The 24,521-nt window shown below is 33.9% G+C and overlaps 1 protein-coding gene across 1 annotated transcript in view; it reads right to left on the reverse strand.

Annotated features, from left to right (window-relative positions):
• The window catches only part of CCDC88A (coiled-coil domain containing 88A), a 164,472-nt gene that overhangs the window by 67,100 nt on the left and 72,851 nt on the right, over positions 1–24,521 (reverse strand). The window contains exons 7-10 of the mRNA XM_044663347.1: positions 24,009–24,149; positions 11,665–11,834; positions 9,339–9,420; positions 7,294–7,452 (exon numbers count right to left, since the gene is read on the reverse strand). Of these exons, the coding sequence (XP_044519282.1) occupies positions 7,294–7,452; positions 9,339–9,420; positions 11,665–11,834; positions 24,009–24,149 (552 nt within the window). The remainder of the gene's footprint in view (positions 1–7,293; positions 7,453–9,338; positions 9,421–11,664; positions 11,835–24,008; positions 24,150–24,521) is intronic.

Genomic DNA, 24,521 nt, shown 5'->3' on the forward strand with positions numbered 1-24,521 from the left:
GGCAAGTGTATCTATTTTATGCAGATACTCAGAGAATTCATTAACAAAATTATCTTTGTGGATGAATTTATAAAATAATCTTGTATTAAATTATCTTTTATTACCATAATATACTTTTATGGAAACAAAAAACTGGAAACAGGTTGAGTGCCCATAACATGAGAAGCCAATATGATGGAAAATTAATGTATCATAATAAACAACAAATGAGAAATTTGAAGAGACACAGAAAAACTGATGCAGAATGAATACAAAAGAACTACCAATATACAAAATGACTACAATACTGTAAACAAAACAAAACAAAAGAGGCAAATGTACATATATATGCAAATAAAAATATTAGAATATTGAATACAGTAACAAATTTTGATGCCTACCCAAAAGGGGTAAACTAAGCAGCTCAGGCATTGGCGGAATAACTACCTATACTGGCAAAATTATAGAACTTTTAAGAGCTCAAGAAATTCTAACAAGCCTCTTTTATATGAATCCTTTCCTAATCTGTTCTCACTCTCAAATTACCTGTCAAATATTGCATCAGTCAGTCAACAATCACCTATATTTATTTACATTTCATTTCTTAAGAGCCTAAAAGGTGTAAAAGGCATATTCTTTTTTTTTTATTTTTATTTTAAACCCTTAACTTCTGTGTATTGACTAATAGGTGGAAGAGTGGTAAGGGTAGGCAATGGGGGTCAAGTGACTTGCCCAGGGTCACACAGCTGGGAAGTGTCTGAGGCCGGATTTGAACCTAGGACCTCCCGTCTTCTAGGCCTGACTCTCACTCGACTGAGCTACCCAGCTGCCCCCTAAAAGGCATATTCTTGATGAAAAAAAGAGAACAATAATCATCATTCTCACCAAATAATATTTAAAAGATTTATGAATTTACAGAGTGCTTTCTCACACAAACCCAAACCTATGAAGTAGGTAGTGCAAGTATAATTATCTCCATTTTCAAGATAAGGAAACTGAAGCTATTTTGAAAAGTCAAGGGACTTTCTTGTGATCACACAATAAGTCTGTAGAGCAGAATTTGAGACCAAGTTGCATGAACTTTGGCCCAATACTCTTCCTAATATAACAGGCTGCCTCACAGGAAGATTTTTGCTGATGAAATCTCTACAGAAGACATAACTGCCTAAGAAGGACAGAGAAATCAAGAGTCTACCAAATGTATTGTGCTGACAATAGGGCAAAACTCAAAACATTTTGCCTGCTAAAATAAACTTCATTCCACAGGAAAAACATGTAGTTCTACACAGTGGTCAAAGGTATTCACTACTAATATATAAAAATCAATATTATAAAAAAATATATTTATAGATTTTAGAAAAGATATTCTACATAATATATACATACCTTGAAAGTAATCACTACTCAAGACCTCAAAGAAAAATAAGCATGTCCCATTATTTTAAATTAATTCATGGGAAAACTCAAGTCATTAATTTCCAAGGACATAGCATTAGGATTATCTTCTAGTTAACAGGAAAAACAAATAATAAAACATGCAGAATAGACCGACTGATAAAATATTCAAAGCTTTCCCATCACTTACAATTTTAAATTCTAAGTAAAAGGAGACTATCATTACCATAAAAAAACTGAACCAGGATTTCAACAATGTATATGCATACCTATCTCAGACTTCCATTGAAATCTCATACATCTCCGGAACTTGAAATTAACCTGGAGTTCTCAAAAGCTGTCAGCAAAGAGATCTAGAGATCAGTGATTCCCAAAGCGGGCGCCACCGCCCCCTGGTGGGTGCTGCAGCGATCCAGGGAAATGGTGATGGCCATAGGTGCATTTATCTTTCCTATTAATTGCTATTAAAATTTTTAAAAAAATTAATTTCCAGGGCGCTAAGTAATATTTTTTCTGGAAAGGGGGCGGCAGGCCAAAAAAGTTTGGGAACCACTGATCTAGATCAGGGGTTGGCAACGTATGGCTCTCAAGCCATATCTGGCTCCACCTCCCAACCTGCCAGTCCGGGCAGAGCCCCAGGATGTGCCCCAGGGGGCCCTTCAGCCCCTGCCCCATATTCCAGCACCTTCAGCCTCCATCCTCCTCCTTCAGCACTATGGCTCTCACAGCCGATAAGTTTGCCAACCATTGGTCTAGATGGTCCTACTAAATATTTAGGATCTCAAAGATGTCCATATTCCGAGGACCAATCTAAAATAAGTCTAAAGAGTTTCATAACCAAAACTATCACAAAATAATGTATTTTTTAACCATAGCAATTTTCCTGATGAGTGAAGTCAGAGAGAAATTCCAATTTGCATCAGTGAAGAAATGCCTTACAAAAGTAAAATGACAGAATCCTCTTCAAGTATTAAAAAAGTTATAGCCAGCTTCTACATTAGTGCCCTTCCAAGCTCCTTAGCTGCTAGTGCCACTCTCTCCTATTTCTCTAATTACTTGGTATATATACTTTGTATATGTTATCTCACACCTGGAGGACTGTAAGCTCCCTAAGGGTATGGATTTTAAAAACTTTGTCTTTGTACTCAGAGCCTAACTAGCTATCTGACAGAGTAGGTTCTTAACGAATATTTGACTATGCCTTAGAAACCAGGCAAAAGTTTTAAACTTGATACAATTTGACAATGCATTCCAATAGACTTATAACTGGCTGAGATTGCTAGTATATGGCTATTTCCATGGACTCCTAAATAATACTCGTTCAAATATAAAATGAAAAAGATTTACACAAAATTGCCACATTAAATCTATTTGTTGTTAAATATCTTTTCACATTTCTTTATAATTCAAATAAAGATGTATTAATTTTTATCATCAATGCTTTCTTCATTTTTTTCTTTCAGGTTTTTTTATGTGGCATATCTAAGGGGAAAGTACAGACAATAAAACAAGAATCAAAACCATTAGGAAAATTACCATTTTACAGTAGCAATCTCAAGTAAAATCCTTTCAAGGGTTATTTTTTTTTTATGAATGTTAAAGAGTGTCCCATATATATTTTAATAATTAGCCTGGAACTTTCAAGTGCCTATTCAAGTCCAGTTTTATATAAAATTTCAAATTATAATGTAATCAACACTAATGTTCCTAGGTTAGGATTTTCTTTTTCAATCTTCCACTACTATTAACCTGCAAGTCCTACTCTGGTAAACTAAAACAATAGAGAATAGGAAAATGATACAATATAGGCTACTGAAAATCATTATTAGGCCAATTGTCTTTAAGCCAGTTTGTGGGCTTTTCAGGATAAACATGGTAACTCACACTTCAAATTCCCTAAAAATCAAACAGATAATCATTATTTTACATCTATTTGCATTTAAATTTGCCTATAAACTCAACTTTCAAAAAATAAAAATTTTTGGAAGAAACTTAGCATCCCATGCATGATAATACATACAGATTTACAGAGAGAAACATAAGGCATGCAATAAACAAGAAGAAAGCCTATTAGTTCATATTCTCTTAGTCAATAGTCAGATCTAAACTAGCAGAGAAAATTGGGTAATGGAGGCAATTATTCAAATAGATAGCTTTTATCACAATTATGCTGTATTTAAAATTAAAATGGTCCTTTTGCTTAAATTACCTAAATTAACTGCATTTCCCTTCCCCAACTTCACTAAATTTGGTTAAATATGACTTAAAGTAGAATATTACCAGAAGGGGAAAAAAAATTGCAAAGCATATTTTAAAAAAGGAAGTTATTTTTATGTAGAAGGCAGATCTGTTTTCAGTTGCATATGAGCACAGAATTTTAGTCACAAAGTATCTTTGGGGTCATCAAGATCAGCTCACTTTAACATGAGCAAACAGAATTAGGTAACTTGATTAAGGGCACAGAATTAGTACTGGTAGACCCAAGACTCAACCCAAAATGCCCTAAAGTACTAGTACAGTAGTTCATTTTTAGTACACCATTAGAAGTGGAGGTAGGGAATGGATCAGTGTAGAAAATCTCTCTAATAATGCAGAACAGTAATTCATCTGTAACTTATTCCTTTAAAAAAAAAAAAAAACTCTTGCCTTCAGTCAATTCCAAGGCAAAAGACCTTGATGGGCTAGGCAACTAGAGTTAAGTGACTTGCCCAGGATCACATAAATAGGAAGTGTCTGAGGCCTCATTTGAACTCAGGACTTCCTGCCTCTAGGCCTGGCTCTCTATCTACTGAGCTCTGGCTGCTCCTGTAACTTTACAGTCTGAAAGAGTAGCCATCCTATTTATTAATGAATAAAATGACAGAAAAATACAAAAGGCAGTGGGAATAAAAAATTATAAAATGACAAAAGAGAAAAAAGAGCAAAGTAAAAAGAATTCATGACTCAAGATCAAATATTGTCAGGAGACTTAAAAGGCATCATTAACGTTAATATCTCATATTTAAATAAAACTTTATACCTTACAAAGTACTTTCCTTGAAATAGTCCTATAAACTAGGTTTGATTAAATTCAGTGCATATTTAATAAGTGCTAATTATATGAGGCAAGATGCTAGAGACTAGGGATACTAAGGCAAAAAAATAACATTCCATGCTCTGTTAGAATGTAAGGTTACCCTCTACTGGAGAAGAGTAGACTATAATAAGAACATTTAAATAAATACAAAATAATGTCACAGTGAAAACAGATGCCACAACGGGAATAAGGAAAGGCCTCTTATAGAAATGGAATTTAAACTGAGTTCTGAAGAGAGCCAGGAATTCCAAGAGGCATGGGAGCAACTTATTGCAAGGGCATGCAGGGGGATGAGAACTGTAGTTTATAGGGAACAGTAAACAGGTCAGTCTGGATGGAACAATAAGTAGATAAAAAGGAATAATGTAAAATAAGTCTGTAAAGATAGGTTGGTGTCAGTTTGTGAAAGCTTTTAAATACCAAGTAGCAGAATGTATATATATTTATTTCTAGAAGAAATGGTTAACTTTCAAGCTTCTTGAGCAGAAGAGAGACATCAATAGATCTTTCCTTTAAGAATATAAATACGTAACAGTATCTATACAGGTATATTTCAAAGCAGAACTTTGCCAAATCCTAGAGTAATCCTAAATAGAAAATAATAATTCCTTTAACCTACTGAATTTCAGTTGGATACAATTATTTAAGAGGAGAGAGTTATTCAAGGACAGTAAAAATTTTGGGCAGATGTCTACTTTTCATCCAGAAAGGAATTTTAGAAATTAAAGGGTATAAAAAGAATATTTTTAAAACTATGTATCTTCTGCCAAACAGTTATGTATACCATCCATCCAATCAATCCTACTAAATTTCTATTGGTCATGAAGCTCTAATGTTGTTAAGCTTGGTGAAAACTTAGGTCAAACTTAGGTCAAGCTAAATGGTAATGAGAAGATGGGATTAATTCTCCCCTTGCATACTTTTAAATTTAATCAACAAAATCTAATATACCCCTACTTAACCCTAAAGTAGGGGAGGTCTACAAGCTATTTACTGGAGGGATTTGCACCTCCAGAAATGACTAACCACGTCCTGGGTAGTTGTAAGCAAACTTATAGACTACAATTGGTCCCCTAACGTGAAGGAAGGAACAGGAAACGACACAAAGAAGTGGCCAAAACTTCCTGTCATGAGGTCTTCGAGCTCTTTCAAGGCTCTGGAAGCTGGTGGAGGACCTTTAGCGTGGATCTGGGATTCTAGCATTTGGTAAGACTGCTCTTGTATCTTCCCCTTTGGACTACAATGTGGATGAGTGAAAAGTTGACTCCTTTCCTGGTTTCTGGAGAGATTAATTTCCAGAGGACCCTGCGTTAGTTATGTGTACTGATTCCATGAGGAAACTAGGCATGTAAAACTGGGAGATTTCTATATGCTCATTACCCATGGGAATCACAGGGGGGGATTGTGAAATTAAAATATGAACCCTAGAACTACTATTCCTAGCATTTCATTTTCCTCCTCACGTTATATGCTGTCATAGGAACGATATAACCTGTAACCCTGTCTGTTGTTCTCTCTTCCTGTGATCCCATTTGATGGCAGTGGTGTGAGGTGAGTGACAGAAGAATCTACTCATGTGTGGTCTTAGATAATTACCTTTTTTCCCCTTTACTTTAAGTGATTATTAATAAAATTTATAAAATATACTACTTGGATTGGACGTTGATTTAAATCTGATTCTTTTTTTTTAATTTAAACATTTATTAATAATCATTTTTAACATGGTTACATGATTCATGCTCCTACTTTCCCCTTCACCCCCCGCAATCCCCCCACCCATGGCCGACGCACTTTTCCACTGGTTTTGTCATGTGTCCTTGATCAAGACCTATTTCCAAATTGTTGGTGGTTGCATTGGTGTGGTAGTTTCGAGTCCACATCCCCAATCATGTCCACCCCCGACCCATGCATTCAAGCAGTTGCTTTTCTTATATGTTTCCTCTCCTGCAGTTCTTCCTCTGAATGTAGGTAGCATCTTTACCATAAATCCCTCAGAGGTGTCCTGGGTCATTGCATTGCTGCTGGTACAGAAGCCCATTACATTTGATTTTACCACAGTATATCAGTCTCTGTGTACAAAGTTCTTCTGGCTCTGCTCCTTTCGCTCTGCATCAGTTCCTGGAGGTCTCTCCAGTTCGCCTGGAACTCCTCCGGTTTATTATTCCTTTTAGCACAATAGTATTCCATCACCCGCATATGCCACAGTTTGTTCAGCCATTCCCCAATTGAAGGATATACCCTCCTTTTCCAGTTTGTTGCCACCACAAAAAGCGCAGCTATAAATATTTTCGTACAAGTCTGTTTATCTATGATCTCTTTGGGGAAAATCTGATTCTTTTTAAAAGATTTAAATGTCAGAGAATAACAAAGAAATTTCTAAGTTTTTTTAACTATAGACTTTAACAAGAAAATTTAAGTTAAATAATTATAAGTGTAATTATAACTAAGGATATTCTTTTGTTTTCAAATGGAAGACATGCTTAGTAATATGGTAAATGCTTTTGTGAGTAGTATGGGGAGAATATTATGATCACTAGTCTAAGACAGGAAAGCAGCAATGGCAAATGATGCCAAAGGGTCACCAAAAACCAATAATGAGAGGTACGAGGAGGTCATATTCCATCACTATATCCTAAAATAATATTGCCACTCTAACAGGTTCTGTTCTGTTATCAAAGGCAGTAAATTATGATAAAATATTTATCTATTTAGTATGATTCCAACACCTATTGTAGTTATTGAAATTTATGTATTTATTGAGAAAAATTGTAGTATTAGTTCAAATATTACAAAATTGTGAAAGGAAAAAGTACCATGATCAGCTTAAGAATAATGTAGCATACCTCAACTCTTGCTTTATAAAATTCAATATCATGTAGCCTCTCTTTATATCTGCTGACTTTGCTTTCAAGCTTGTCAACTCTGATTGCTTTTTCCCGAAGTGCATCCAATTCATCTCGGTATACTCTGGCGGAGCGAGCATCCGAAAGCAAGTTCATATTCTAATAAACAAAATATGTACTATACAAAGTTAGAATTTTTTCATTTTGTATTTCCAGAATCACAGTTAAGGCAAGGAAAATAAATAGCAAAAATTAATCATGATTTATTTTTTATGAATATTCAATTATAAAATAAATTTGAAACCATTTCAACAGGAAATATTGACTGCATCATATCAACCTAAAATGAAGAAATGTGGCATAGGAGATAGAAGGCTTTGGAGTTATGAAGACCTGGATTCAATTCCTGTCTTTGATAAATACTGTCTATATATGAGAGAGAAAGATAAATGAGTTTCTTCAGTTGGAAATCCCAAATACTAATGAAGTCATAGTTATATATTAGAAATGACATAGTTATACATATATACATCCACAAAGCTCTGTACAAGAATGTGTCTATATAGTAAGATTTAATTATTTTTATATAAGATCAATTTAAAAGTGTTGAGTATTGCCATTTTTGTGAGTAACTTCTTATTCAGGGATTAGAGAGTAACTTGCCCTATAATGTCACACTAATATAGATAAATGAGGAAATTTTAACAATATAAGTCATGATCTTCTCTGAAACTTTAAGCCTTAGAAACCTGTCTAGAACACTAAGAGATTAAATGTTTTTCTCAGGTCATACCACCAGGATGCTTCAGATGGGATAAGTATGGAACTTAAACCTAAGTCTTTCTGACTCCAAGGACTGTTATATATCCACTACACCACATTGCTTCTCATGTTATACATACACAAATCTATGTGTATATTAATATATAATCATAATGGTATGATACTATAAGAGATTATAAATTGGAATGGTAGCCACTTTATGGTAGTGAAATAGTAGTGACAGTATAATTAGTAGCACCATGAACGACTAATGACAATGTCTACCATTCAAAAGGCTATGTTGCTGGGGCTGTGCAATAGGTGAGATGTGTGAGTACCATAGTACTCAAGTGCCCTTGGTCCTTATGTTGTACACATAATCAAAAAGAAAAATATTGCACTGTAGTTGAAAATAAGTGAGAATAAACAACTTGAGACCAAAGAATAAGCTAACTGCAAAGTTAGAGATTTTTTTCACTAAAAGGAAAATTTAAAGCATTTAAAAGGAAATATGGCAAAGAAAATGCTCTAAGGTTTTACACAGAAAACAGTTCTAAATTACATTAAGGACAAACAGAATTGTGAGATTTATGAATGATTTTACAAAAACCAAAAATATTTTAGGAATAAAAAGATGCAGTCTTCCCCTCCTAAGAATTTGATGACTTTAAAAGATATGTCCAATATGGATAACTTTATAACATGAATACCATCATTTGATGGAAAAACAGTTTAGAATTTCAGGGATTTCCTATTTTGTCAACCAAAAACTGACTTATACAAAAGTTCTCAAGACCTATTTCAGTGCCTCATGGAGGTGACCTGAGGTCTCAAAGACTATGGCAACAGAAATAAGTTTTTTCAGGTTTTACCAAGATGAAAAGGATTTGTTGAAGGGCAAACAAATAACTATGCTTACTATGTGAGGAAGAACCTGGCTAAAGGTGGAGAGTTTCATGACAATAAGGATAGCCACCAGATGATACATTTTTTGGTAAGCCATGAATAAATGTAGTCTAATAAAGCATAGTTGGATAGATGAAAGATATACTTATACCTTTAAAATTACCAATCCTGAACAGAGTAGAATGCCTAATATTCTATTACTAATGAGAAGTAAAAAAAACCAAACAAGCTAGTATTGAGAGAATTACTTATATGAAAAATTAAGCAAACAAAAGAGAATGTTAATAATTAATGATACGAAGATTGAATTGTATTATCAGTAGCAAAATCAAGTTTATAATTAATTGGGTTTCCAACTTTAATTTCCAGGAACAAACCTCTTGTTGAAGTCTCTTTAGTTCTGTCTCCATCTGTTCAAGTTCTTGTTTAGAGTCTAACAATTGTTCAGTCTTTTCCTCCCTTAAATTGAGGGGAAAAAAACTATTCAATTCAACAAATATTTATTGTAAAAGGCAATGCTAGATACTGGAGATACAAAGACAAAAACAAAACATTTCTGCCCTCAGTAATCTTATAGTTTACTTGGTAGATACAAAGTATACATGAACAACAAACACAAGTCATCTAAAGAAGAGAGAAATAAAAACTGTAAAGAGCAGGGTAGGAAATCTATGGCAACTTCATTTGTTCTCTAAAGGCACCTGATTATTTTAGTACTGAAATTAAACTAAAAGACAATAGTCAAAAGTCACTACTACAGGAGCAATAGATTTGCAAATAAAAAAAGTAAAATAGCTATCATTTTTGAAATTCCATTTCTCCTATTTTCAACGTCATTGATCCTCAAAATATAGTACAAATGCCTGAGAAAAGGGGAGTTGGCTTTAGTTTATGTCTTCTAAGGAGTGACAAATTTATTTCTTTACTATCTAAAATGTTCATTGGGCCTTAATCTATTATATACTTAAAGATCAGGCAATGAACTACATACTAAGCATGTAGATTATTCATGTTATATATAATACATATTTATATATACCCCCCACCAAAAAAAGCTTTTAACTTCAATCTTAGAATCAAAACTATGTATTTGTTCTAAAGCAGAAGAGTGGTATGGGTATGTAATGGGGGTTAGGTGCCTTGCCCAGGGTCACACAACTAGAAGTATCTGAGGCAAGATTTGAACCCATGTCATCCATGTTATATTTACATATTGTGAGCAATTTACTGATTATTTTATAATGTAAATATAGAAATGTTCAAGTGTGCCATTTCCATTAGGCATAAGACTACTATGACTATTTGATCTTCTCTATCATTACAAATCGATTTTATACTGAGTCTGTTTCTTTTTCTGAAAATATCCCACAAAGACTGTGTGCTATAAGAGATTATGATAAATAAATGTGTAAAAGGAATTTCACAAGAAAGCAGGATACTAGTGACTAACTTGCTCTTTAAGTAACCTACATCGATGATTTTTTTTATGCTCAACAAAACTCACTCAAAAGACATAAAAAATATAAAACATTTTAACAATTTTAATTTAATCAAACTGCACAAAATTCTCTAGGATTTTAACACACCCCTATGGTCAAGTAAAATTTACTTACAAATTAAATTTGAATGTGGTGCAAAATGTTAAACTATTCATAGTCATCATTACAATCTTAATTGCATGCTTTATCTCAAGACTCGAGAGGACTCTACTAAATTATACAGGACATAGCAGTGTTCAATGTTTAGGCTATCTATTAACTGCCAGTCAAACTAATAACTGCAATCTTTTCACAATTTTCCCAGCACAGCTGTTTGTAGAATATCCTGGGCGTGTCCAATTCAAAAGACGCGTAATAATGCAGATATCCACAAACGAAAGCTGCAGCCTTCTGTTTTCTAATTTTCCTATAGCCCATTATAGAATTTCATTTTCTCTGCATGATTCTACAAAATACTTAATTCAGTCAGTTTTAGATACATTAAGATAATCCCTAGACTGGGTTATAAATTTAAAATGAAGTCCTTCCAACATAAATTATAAGTGATAAAGAAACAACTATAAAATGAAGAGAGCTGAGGTAGAAAAAGGGTCTTTTTCCATTTGTGATCCCTCTTATAATGCATAATATGTTTGTGTGTTCTTTAAACATAAATCTCCACAGCATATGCACTGTTCGAGTTTATACTCTAAAGATTTAACATATTTCAAGTATTCAGACTCAGAATTTTTGCCTTCTTCATTTCTTAGTAATCATATTACTAGTTTGAATTAAGATTCAAACAATTATAGAACAGCTGGCAATTATGTAACACTTCGGGTTTTTCAAAGTGCTTTATATAAATTATTTGACCCTCATACAAAGCCAAGGAGCAAAGTACTATGGGTATCATTAGCATCATCATACAGATAAACTGAGGTTTAATTAAAAAGAGTAAGTGATTTGTCCATGTTTACCAACTAATTAATGTCAAAAGCTTTAAACTCCCAACTCCAATTCAGAACCCTTTTCATGACAAATACACTTCTTATTTAATAAGTCATACATACCCATATACAGAATTCAATTTTTGTAATATTAATGCAAATAAAACTAATATCATGCTGATTTTGTGATTTTAAACTATAAGATAACTGATCAAATTCCATAAACCTAAGAATTTCCAGGCCAAGGAAAAGATCACTTAAAATCAATATGAACTTACAACTCCTGCCTGAGCCTTCTTATCTTTGCCTTAGCATCTGCCAGTTCTACTGATAAATGTTGTCTACTTTCAGTCCGCTTCATGCCTGGAGAGCTGCAAGGTGACTGTGCTGATGAGGCATGAGGTAGAAAATGAATACCATCCCGCTCCTCAGAGAGTTCTATAATGGTCTAAAAAATTAAATGAAAAAGACATGATCATTTTGGGGATTTATAACATCAGAGAATTGAAAACAAAGGCCATCTGTAAGCCAAGAATTTCTAGAATAAATAAAAAAGAATAGATAATTGAATAACATCTTAATTTCCCCATTTAATAATCATTTTTCTATTGAAAATATATGAAATATTAGCCATTAATATGATACTACTTAAGTAATGTGACTTTAGATTCGGGGTTATTCAATTATTATTATTTTTTTTTTTTTTTAATTTTAAACCCTTAACTTCTGTGTATTGACTTATAGGTGGAAGAGTGGTAAGGGTAGGCAATGGGGGTCAAGTGACTTGCCCAGGGTCACACAGCTGGGAAGTGTCTGAGGCCGGATTTGAACCTAGGACCTCCCGTCTCTAGGCCTGGCTCTCAATCCACTGAGCTACCCAGCTGCCCCCCAGGGGTTATTCAATTATTACAGCAACTAAGAAGGAAAAGTGTTAAGTGAGGGAAAAATAGATTACTTAAAAAAAAAAAGTAAGTTCAAATCACCAGGCCCTAATCATATGCATTTAGAGTTCAAAGGGTTCCAAAAGTCATTACAAGTAGAAGTTATTTAAGGGAAAGAACTTTTTGCAAGCTCTGCCAAAAACTCACCTGGCATAATTTTGGACAAGTCAATGAACTCTTTTGATTCAATCAATCAATAATAGCTTTTATTAAGTACTCACTATATACTATTGGTTTGAGATAACATTAGTAGTAGGTACTATGCTAAGAAATGAGGATCCAAAGAAAAGCAGAGCAATTCTTGTCCTAACATTCTTTTGAGACAGACGAAATGAAAATAATTCAGTAAATACAAAATACATAATAAAATACATAAGCAGATGCAAAGCAATCTCCATGGGGAAGGCACTAGCCACTGGGGTGACTGGAAAAAAACAACCCAACTCTAAAGATAAAATCTGAGTTTTAAAGAAAAGTCAAGTAAACTAAAAGATGGAGTTGAGGAGGGAAAGCATTCCAGGCAAGAGATACCAGGCAGGAGAGATGTAGTATCCTGAATGTAGAAAAAGGAGAAGAACATAAAAAGGTTAAAAAAAAAAAGATATAAAAAGGCAGCAGCTTGTGAATACTTCAAACAGATCATCATTATCATCATCTTTTAGCATTTCTATAATACTTTAAGGCTGACAAATATTATCTCGTTTTATATTCACAATAACCATGGGAAGTAGGTGCTATTAACTGGGGCTGAAAGAGATTAAATTACTTGTCCGGGGCCACATAGCTAGTAAGAGTCTGAAGCAGGATTTGAACTCAGAATTTCTTAACTCAAGAGTAGCAACATTCGCTATAGTACTTAGCAGCCAAACAAAGGGTTTTATATTTCATCCTAGAGTTTAGGTTTCATCCAATAATTTTTGTGAGGATAAAAAATGAAGTGATAGATGTAAAAACACTGTGATGAAATAAAAATTAAATAGATAAAATGTATAATATATTATCTTTACGAAAGCATTTACCACATTCTAGTCAAATTAAGATAATTAGCTATACCCTACATATACCAAAGTGCTTTGTCTCAGTACCTCTGCACATGGTTTTCACTTGAATTGCAATGTCTACCCTATGTTCCCGGACTCTATCTACTAAAATTTTGCCTATCCACCAAAACCCAGATCATATTTCAACATTTTGGAGAAATTTCTTAGAATCTCTAGTTTCTATCATACCTTAAGCATTGAAGTTTTTCCTGATCCCCAAATAGTTGGGAGGAGTTGCTTCCTCCCAAAATTCTCTTATATTTATATTGCATAAGTACACATTAGCTCCCCTGAAAGAATGTAGGAAAGGAATGGTTTCCTTTTTCTTTGTATCTCCAGTACCTAAGAGTATCTTTTACATAGCAGGAACTCAGTAATTGCTTTTCAAGTTTGTTAAGTAACTACCTCTCAAAAAATCTGGTATACACACATATTTAGATGCTACTTCCTCAAATAAAAGCTGCTTGAAGGCAGGAGTAGTCTCATTGTTTTTTTCTTGGTAATCCTGACACCTAGCACATTTCCTAGTAAATGATATTTTTTAAATGCTTACTGACTGAAATGCTCTTTCATTCCTCTGATCTGCTAGATTACTCTATACCTTTCTCATCTGTTTGTTTCAGTTTTATCAGTTCTTTGCACTGTACTGTTAAAGAGTGTTTATTAATTTCTCCTTTTTTATATTTAAGAGGAAAAGGAGCAATACTTTTCAGTTAGAGACCCCCTGCTGTGCCACTTGGCAGTTGGTGACAGTTAGAAAGAGTGTGGCTGAGTATAGTTTATAAGTTGCAGACCATTGGAAAGGGCTTTTTGTCTCTGGGTCTCCTGGGAAGAGGGTGTATTGCTAGTATTCTCGCTGATCTGACAGAGAAACAGAGTAAGGCCTTAATAGCCTTATTGATCATTGATAACTTGGGTAGATAAGGTAGATAGATAGATATTGGTTATATTATCAGACAGAGAGAGTAGTAGAGTAGGTGAGGGTTTCAGTCTAGCAGAAGATACTGCTCTGGGGGCAGCTGGGTAGCTCAGTGGATTGAGAGCCAGACCTAGAGACAGGATGTCCTAGGTTCAGATTTGACCTCAGACACTTCCCAGCTGTGTGACCCTGGGCAATACTGTGTATTGGCTCCAAGACAGAAGGTAGGGGTTTATTTAAAAAAAAAAAAAAAGATACTGCCCTCTCAGGCAGACAGATGTAGAGTTTTCTAGAAAAATTTAGTTAGGAGTTGGGATTGTGGGTATAGTTATAATATATTGTAAGATTACTTTCACTTTCCTCCTTCCTATTTCCTATCTGTATTTTCTAATAATGAAGAGTTTTGTGTTTAATAAACTGCACACTGGCTTTTGATCAAACTCCTGTCCCCTATAATTTAACCCTTCACAACACTAAGGCCCCAGGATACAGTAACAAAATGAAAATCAGATTGTGCCCTCAAGCAGCTTATATTCTACCAGGAAGAAGAAGAGTAGAGGAGATTACAGCAGGAAAGCAATGTGTGATACAGTACAAAAACAAAACAAAAACTGGACCTGTGGTCAGAAAAACTCAGCTATAATCCCACTTGGTCACTTAGTACCAGTGCGACCTGGGGCAATTCACTTCTTTGGTTTTCAGTTTCCTTATTTATAACATGGAGAGAGGAAAGGGAAAGAATTGGAGTGTGAACTAACTCTTAAGATACCTTTCAGTTCTAAATCCATTCCATAATCCTCAGTAAACACATGAGGCAACATGGCATAGTAAAAAAACAAAACAAAGGAAAAAAAACCTTACAGAAAATAATCAAATAATAAAAGTAGAATCATTAAGATTTCAGGATTAAGAGAAACCTGGAAAATGGCATAGTAGACTAGGTACCGGATCAGAAGACCTAGATTCAAGTCCCAATTTTGCCCTATACTAAGCCAAATGACGTTCTATAGAAAATCATTTTACTTTCCTGCCCCTCAATTTCCACATTTGTAAAAGAGAATTATATTAGCAGAATCTCTTAAGATTACTAAATTCTCTAATTTTGCCTTGCACTGTCACATTTGTTGAATAACCTAGGGCAAATCTTTATCTCTATGATACAGTTTCATATTCTATAAAATGAGAGAATTTGGATGCGATTAGGATTATGTAATATTAGTATTAAGTGGCTTGATCAGGGTTACACTTATAAAGTGCCTGAGGAAGGATTTGAACCCAGATATTCCTAATTTCAAGTATAGTATTCTATTTATTGTACCACTTAGCCACTTCTCATAAATTAATTAATTATTGAAGCTAAGACTATTTTCTTTCTTCAGAAACATTTAATAAGAATTATGGTGTTTGGATGGCTGATAAGAGTACTGATTTCTATTTTTTAAGTAAAAACTTTGTGCCAATTATTTAAACATAGAGATCAATTAAAAAACACAGGCACAATAATTTGTTACCTGGCTTTAAAAAACAAATTTTTCAAAAATTCTGCATCCTATCATTTATGTCATAATCTATTATCTCCAAAGAGTTATTGGTACTTAGATTCCTAGCCTTTGTAGCCCATTTTCTGGATAAGTCTGAATTTCTTCCCAAAAGAACAGGCACCAGACAAGACAAGGAATGACTCATTCCAGTCTTTGTATCCTTACATAAACAATGTCTTGCACATACAAGGCATTTAATGTTTGCTTACTTGAGCTTAAGAGAGTCAAAGGAGGACTTTTTTACTTCTATAAATGATGCAGTCCAAGACTATCAATTTTAGTTTGGTTAACTGCCAATTGAAGGGAGCAGAGCCAGGGGCATTGAGAGGAAGTTGCAAAGAAGCACATTTAGACTTAATGTCAGGAAAAGCTTCCTAATAATTAGAGCTATCTAAAAGTGTTAGTTAATGGGCTGCTTTGAGAGATGGTAGGTTGTAGGTGGCATCTGAGGTCCCTACTAAATTCTGTAATTGTGTGATACCAATCCATTTTCCAGTCACAATTTCCAAACCATGCTACCTCTAATCTGGCCATTGTTTTCATCCTTATCCCTGACCACCAGAACCTTGGAATATATACCTGAAATAATGCTGAATTCTAATGGATAAACTTTTGCCTTGCCAGAACCATTCCTCCATGCTGCTTTCTGGCCATTTCAAAACCTTATATATTCCCACTCCCCACTTCCTTTCTTTGCTTACCAACTCCCTTTTATGTGTTGTCTTCTTTAATAAGAAATGTTAGCTTCTTGGGGTCAGACCGTCTTGTTTTCTTGTATTTGTATCCTTCCCACTTAGCACAGTGTTTGACCCATACCAAACATTTAATAGTTTATTATTTATTGTCTCTTTCTCTCTATTCCAACTGCCCTTTTCCAGGTTAATGTTACCTAAATGTATTTATCTATCTTCACAATAACCACATGATGTAAGTGGTACTAGTATCTTCCATTTTACAGATGAAGAAATTGAGGCTGAGAGAGTATCTATCTAGCTCATGATCACATAGTAAGTGTCTGAGATAACAAGCATTTGAAAAAAATAATCCCCAGTGAATGTCTGAGGCAGTTTTCAAATTCAGGCTGTCTTCCTGGTTCAGAGTCTACCTCTTTATCCATTTCACCCTCTAGTTTGCCTGATGTACCACTTCAAATGCCTTCTATACTTATCAAGGATCATAGCATCATAGATTTAGAACTTGAAGGAAATTTAAAGTTCATCTAGTTCAACCTACTAATTTCCTCAGTAAGATAACTGAGATCCAGAAAAGCTGAATGACTTACTCAAGACTGTATAGTTGTCATAGTCAAAATTTATAACCAGGTCCTCTGACTCTAAGTCCAAAGCTCTTTCCACTACCTATAAAAGCAACCATTCTTCTATTCCCAAATAATCGTTTCCACTGACCAAGAAGGTTTTGCTGATTTCCCGCTATTCTTTATATTACACAATTTTCAATTTATACGTTGCCTACTACTTCATTTATTAGAATTATATTCCTAATAAAAACATAAAACTTTCTAAAAGAAAACATCTTTCAACTTTGTGTGTTTTGTAGAGCCTAGAATAGTGATGAACATGAAAGAACACAACTGATGATGGATTGACCAACACCTAGAAGGCTGAGCTACAAAAGATGCCTGTAGCTACATGGGAAAGGGGCATCATGCAATATATATTATGATTTTAGTTAAGTGCAACAGTGGAGAACACTGGAGAAGGTGGAAAGATGGTTAACAGACTAGAGAACCTAGGCATGGACTCTCCTTCCTGTATATGGTACCAGCATATTTATATCATCAGCTATTTTCTATAAGTTTCTACCTAGAGTACCTACAAATATCAAACATAACCTTGTTCAATGTTGGTTGGTTGGTTGGTTTTGATGGCTGATGATGAAACTCATCAGTTTTCCTCCTAAATCCATTTTTCTTTCTAAACCCACCTCTCCTCCACATTTCCTTGTTTTTGCTGAGAAAACCACCAGGCTCCCAATTTTTCATAAGCTATCTGAGTTAACTTCAGATGCAACCCTGACTCTCCCCTTTCCCTCATACCCCTTCTCTAGTCAGCTGCCAATTCATATCACTTCTACCTCCATAATATTTCTTGCATCCAATCCTCAACTCTCACAATCATTCCATTTTTCTCCATCCATAAAACCCCTTCCCTAGGTCAGTTCATTACTTCTTGCCTAGACTATTACATAAACCTTCTAACAGTCCCCCCTACTTCCAATTTCTTCTAACTGAGTCAATTAACATGTATTTGTTAAGCACTTCCTATATATTGCAGGAACTGTGCTAAGTCCTTGGGATAAAGAGAGGCAAAATCATGGTCCCTGTTCTCAAGGAGCTCATATTCTAATTTAGGAGAAACCACACCCAAAACTACATATACACAAGAGATATATGATGGAAGAGGAAAATAATTTCAGAAGGAAGGTCCTAGCATAGGGAGAGGAAAGGACTCCTATAAAAGGTGGGAATAAAGTGAAATCTCAAAAGGAGCTGGAGGTGAAGAAGGAGTCACCAGTCTATGTGATTTTCTTGCTGAAGAAACTTCAGTGGCCCTCTCTTGTCTCAAAAAATCAAATAAATACAAACTTCCAAGTTTGGCACCTAAAGCCACCCAGTCTAGTTCCTTCTTCCAGACTAATCTCAGTTTAACATCCCCTTCATAAGCCCTAAGTCCAAACCAAACTGGTATACTAACCACCCCCTAAGTTCCACAGTCTACCTTAGGGCTACTCGGACTACCTCTATACCTGTAGAATCTTCTGCTCACTGCCACCTCAAAGAAGTCTTCACTTCTTCAAGGCTCAGCTTTGGGTGCAACTTTGTCTATGGTGACTTTCCAGGTTATCCCAGTTGTTAATGCTCTCTTCTCAAATTACTCTGTCTTCACCTGTCTGTTTATGTTATATATTCTTCAGTCTACACACACACACACACACCCCAGAATCTAAGTTCCTTGTGGGCAATGTACTATTTTGTCTTTGTTTTTGTATAACCAGTATGTAGAATTATACCTTGAATATAAGCTTATATTTATCAAATGTTTCTAGTATTAAAGGGAAGTGAATTCTCCACTCCTGATCCGTATTCATCAGCCTTAGCCAAAACTAAACAAACATCTAGAATAGAAGAGAGAATGTCTTTTCTTGGAGATCTATGTAATAGCTTTTAGTATATTGTTAGGACCCCAATTCAAAACATACCATCTATAATGGAAAAAGTAATATGATAGAATGTACCAAATTAGTCAAGTTCAAAACAGGCTCTCAACAGCTTCCTGTTTAAGTGGAATTTAATTATCTATTACAGGTATAAATCTAATTAAATTAATTCCCAAGTTTATAATGTACTAAAGAAAATTTGTGACATTCTCTTACATCTCAGGGGCAAAGCCTCATATTTTCAAAAATTATAAAATAAGAAAGGTTGAATGTGCTCTCAAAGGCCATTCAGTTTTTTGGCTAGGCCTCTTCAAAGGCAGCATTAATTGGTGCAATGAAATCTTTAGCATAGTAATTCTAGCTACACACAAACATTATATGTTCTAGTATGAAAATGCATTGTCTATCTGAAAAGTAAAAATATGATTGCTATTCCAGTGGTAACTAGATTATTTTTGTATTCAAATGTTAAACTGTTTTATAACCATGAAAGATATGTCAAAATAAAGGAAACAATTGCTAGATTCCAATAAAGTCTCCAAAGAATTAATCCAATACATTGGGTGCTGAAGAACAGTGTATTTTATTACTTGAACCCAGAGAACAAATTTGGACCTTGATAAACCTATTCTACATTGTCAAGGAACCATAACTGCAAAGAAAAATACAGTAAAGTTTATCTAAGATCTTTTGAATGTACTGATTTAAATTTAAAGTTTAAGAAATAATGAATTCAGCTGAAAAATCATATTTGTACCATTCCAATTAAAACTCAAAGATAACAAAATACCTTTTTATATACATTTAAAATATACTTACCTGACAAGAGTGAATAATGGGAAAATAAAAAGAAAAGAACTTAAACCTAAAAATCCTTTCTAGTGAGTGAAACTTTATAGACTAAAGAAAGAATAATCATTTTAAATGGATAAAAGATCAAATACAGAAAGCAAGCATTATTTTTTTTAATTTAATTTTTTTTTTTTTTTGTATTTTAAACCCTTAACTTCTGTGTATTGACTGATAGGTGGAAGAGTGGTAAGGGTAGGCAATGGGGGTCAAGTGACTTGCCCAGGGTCACACAGCTGGGAAGTGTCTGAGGCCGGATTTGAACCTAGGACCTCCCGTCTCTAGGCCTGGCTCTCAATCCACTGAGCTACCCAGCTGCCCCCTGCAAGCATTATTTTTAATGTCAAATACATGCTTTAAAATTAAGATTTTATACTTTTACAACTTTGAAATTCTCTATATAATTTAAAAAATTAATTCATTACCTAACTTGTTGAGAATTCAAATTCAGAAAGAATTCAAGAAAATTGGATCACACTAGTTACGACTCAGCTTGGAATAGTTAAAACTGGAGAATATGATCAAGATAGCACATCTACAAACTGCGAAAAAAATTTTATAACAAAACCCTATGGCAAAGGTTTTATTTCCCAAATATATAAGGAAATAAGTCAAATTTACAAAAATCAAGTTATTCTCCAATTGATAAATGGTCATGGGATATATAAACAGGCAGTTTTCGGGTGAAGAAATCAAAATTATCAATCACATGGAAAAAGTGTTCTAAATCCCTCCTAATTAGCAAAATGCAAATCAAAACAACACCTAGCAATAGACAGCTGTATATATTGCCAATATAGCAGCAAAGAAAACGTGGCAAAATTGGAACACTAATGCACTGCTGGTAGAGTTGTAAATTGGTCCATCCATTCTGGAGGGCAATTTGGAATTATGCACAACAGGCTTTAAAAGAATGCCTACCCTTTGATTCAGCCATACCACTGCTGGGTTTGTACCCCAAACAGATAATAAGGAAAAATACTTGTACAAAAATATTTATAGCTGCACTCTTCATGGTGGCAAAAAATTGGAAAATGTGGGACTGTCCATTGATTGGGGAATGACTGAACAAAGTGTGGTATCTGATGGTGATGGCATACTATTGTGCTGAAAAGAATGATGAACTAGAGGATTTCTATGTGAACTGGAAAGACCTCCATGAAACTAAATGAATGGAGTGAAATCAGCAGAACCAGGAGAACATTATACGCAGAACATACATTGTGGCACAATTGAATATAAGCAGCCTTTCTACTAGCAGCAATCCATATCCAGAGAAAGAACTGTGGAAGTAAAAATGCAGAAGAAAAACATATGATTGATCACATGATTTGATGGGGATATGATTGGGCTTTTGGCATTAAAAGATCAATCTGTTGCAAATATGAATAACATGGAAACAGGTTTTGAACAATGACACAAATATGACAAATATGACACAAAAAATGACAAAGATAGCACATCTATCTCTTAAATTACAAAAATATATTTGATGTCAAGAATCACATAGAAATAACATACATAAAATAGCTTTTAATTTTCATTGAGATTTGATGTATGAGCTCACAAAATATAACTAATGTATTTGATTTAATTCAATAAGTATTTATCAAGTACCTACTTTTTACCTTTTACCTGCACTGGTTTGTGCTATGTGCTGGGGACTTGACGATAAAAATTAAACAGTCTCTACCCTCAAATAGCTTGTAGTCTAGAAGGGGATGTATAGGTATATAAGTTTTAAAAAATCATAATTTTTATGAGAAATTATAGAACATGTGCCAAAAAATACCGGGTAATTTTAAGAGGTAGGGAATATTAACATTGAGAGAGAAGAGATCAGAAAAGGCCATCTGTAGACTGTGGCACCTGAACTATACTTAGTAAGGAAGTAAGAGATTTCAAGAGGCAGAGGTGAAAAGGGAACACATTCTAAAATTTCTTTCCTTAACTATCCCATCTCTATATGTGCTCTTCCCTTTATTGAAATATAAGTTCCTTGAGGTCAAAATCTATCTTCATGTTTCTATTTGTATTCCTAATGCCTGACAAGTAAAGAGACTCTAACTTGAAAGCTGGCCTTCTACCACATTGCCTTTTCCAATTTTATTTGAATCATTAAAACTAGCAAGTAGGCATTAAAAATTGTATTTTTAACTCAATCATTAATTATAAACATGGGTAATCTGTGTAAAGTTATAGAGGGAGGCAAGGAAATGTTATGTAAAAATAACTAGTAAGCTAGTTCAACTAGAACTGAGAATGTGTGAAAGGTTGTAATAAGAAAAGATTGAAAAGTCAAGTGATTATGGAGGATTTAAAATACCAGAGTGAGATTTTGTGTTTATTTTAGAAGTCACTGAGAATTTTTGAATAAGGAATGTGTGTTCTAAGCATATCAACATGGCAGCTGAGGGAGAGATAGACTGGTGATGAGGAAGACTGAAAATTGGGTGAATAATTATTGGATATTCCAGTAGTCTAACATATATCATTTTAGTACATAGCAGTTTTCATGTTGCTTTTCCAGACTATGATTCCCTTGAGAGCAAGAGCTTTTTGCCTTTCTTTATATTCCCTATCACTTAGCATAATACCTAAAAAAAAGTTGCTTAAAGATTCACTGATTTTATTAGGGTAGAGATTTTGGGAATGGAGAGAGGGGGATGAATGTGAAAGATGTTGTAGAGTTAAAACTGGCAAGACTTTACAACTAAAGGAATATGGATTGAATATGGCAGAAAGAAGAATCAAAGATGACTCTCAGGTTGTAAACCTGGTTGACTGAAAAAATTTAATAGAAATAAGGAAGTTAGGAGAAGGGACAGGAATTTTAGAGGAAATATAGTAACTCCATATTTGGATATATTGAAGTATACTACTTTAGCCCAAACGTTCCCCCCATCTTGACATAATATATTATTCCATTTTAACTATCTGATTATAAGTCATACAAGATTGAGCTAAAATAGCTTGCACGTGTGTACTTCTCAAAGAGAAACAAAAGTATGACTTAAGCCTTATAGTAGAAATAATTCATGCATAAGACTCATGTAGTATGTTGTTTTTCAAAAATAATGTGTAGGACAGAAGGACTTGGAAAAAATAGACAGCCAAGAAAATAAAGCATGAGAGAAAATAATTTTAAAAATACCTAATTTAGGAAATGAATTCAAACTGAAAGCAAATGGAAGAATTAAATTAATTATAAAACATATTTTTGAGGCTTATTTCCCCACTGACTCTGACTTCCCCCTAGTCCTTCTGACTGTACTGACTTTTCAAATTTGGTCTTAGCTCTGAAATTACCATTTATTCCATCACTTCTTTTGGTGCCTACAAATAACAGAAAAGAACCTTTAAAAGTAAACTTGCCCAGAAGAGACATACTTATTATGTTCAATAATAGCAATGTGAATTTTCCATTTATGTTCTCCACCCTACCCCACCCCCACTTTGAGAATTATACATTATGAGAACAATTATACAAATCAATGCCAGTCTAAGTAGTCTGGTTCAGTTGCTAGAAAGTTTTGGTTTTTTAACCAATCCCAGGAATATTTTTAGTCTTCAAAATAGTCAAATGCCCTCACATGGCATATACAGAGAATTAAGTAAATTTTCTCTCATGCTGGAAGGTTAGTCTCAAATAATTTTTTTCTGTACAACATTTCACTCATTGCTAGAATTTGAGAATTTCTTACACAGACATTTTATCCAAAACACGTGATATTCCCCTTGACCTTATTTTTCCATTTTTAAATACAGCAATAAAACCAAAAAATTAACCTTAGGCACATCTTTATGCTGCTAATGCAATTTTTTTCCACTTGCATCAACTATATTTGCAGTCTGACACTTCTGTATTAAGCCAGAGCTGTGAGGTTAAGATTTTAAAAACGACACAGGCACAATAAGAATTTTTTTAAAAAGAAAATTTAACAGCTACATTTTTTTTTACAATTTTACAATTTCTTTATAACCTCTCTATTGCTTTAGAATGGCTCCTGCGTGCCACATTAAAGTGGAAATATAATACTTTAAGCATAGTTCTTGAGAAATTTTTAAAACCACTTAGTTACTAGAACTGTTTTACCTTTGAGTTAAAAGCAAATTTAACAAACAGCAACAACAACAAAAAAATAAAATAAGTACCTCTGTGTGTTCATCTCTCTCATCTATAAGTCTTTTTAAATGTGATGCCATATTTTTCAACAGTGGCTCAAGTTCTTCCTGAGAAATATCATTCACGTCCATCCATTGCAGATCAAATACATTTTCCTGATTATGCGTTACCTTTGCAAAGCAAAAAATAATCTTAAAATGTAGCGTTTAAGCTAAACTCTTGAATAGGAAAACAGTGGATAGATGCACTAAACAATAAATATCAAAAATAAAGAATAGAAAAAATTAGACAAACTTCAAATTTAATTATTTAATTCAAATCTGGAGTGATGTTCCATGTATCAACTGACAACAAAATAGCTAATACTAGGAATAAATTTAATTTTACTAGACTATTAACTAAATTATCAAGCAATTAGTCTAATAAAAATAAACCCAGAAAATCTGTGGACCTGAATATATTTCAAATGCATGCATGGAAAGGTCACTATAAAAAATTATTTTACTTGAATGTGTCTTAAAAAAATTTCTAAGAATTTATTT

This window comes from Gracilinanus agilis, chromosome 2 (assembly GCF_016433145.1).
Source record: "Gracilinanus agilis isolate LMUSP501 chromosome 2, AgileGrace, whole genome shotgun sequence".
In the NCBI taxonomy this organism is placed as follows: domain Eukaryota; kingdom Metazoa; phylum Chordata; class Mammalia; order Didelphimorphia; family Didelphidae; genus Gracilinanus; species Gracilinanus agilis.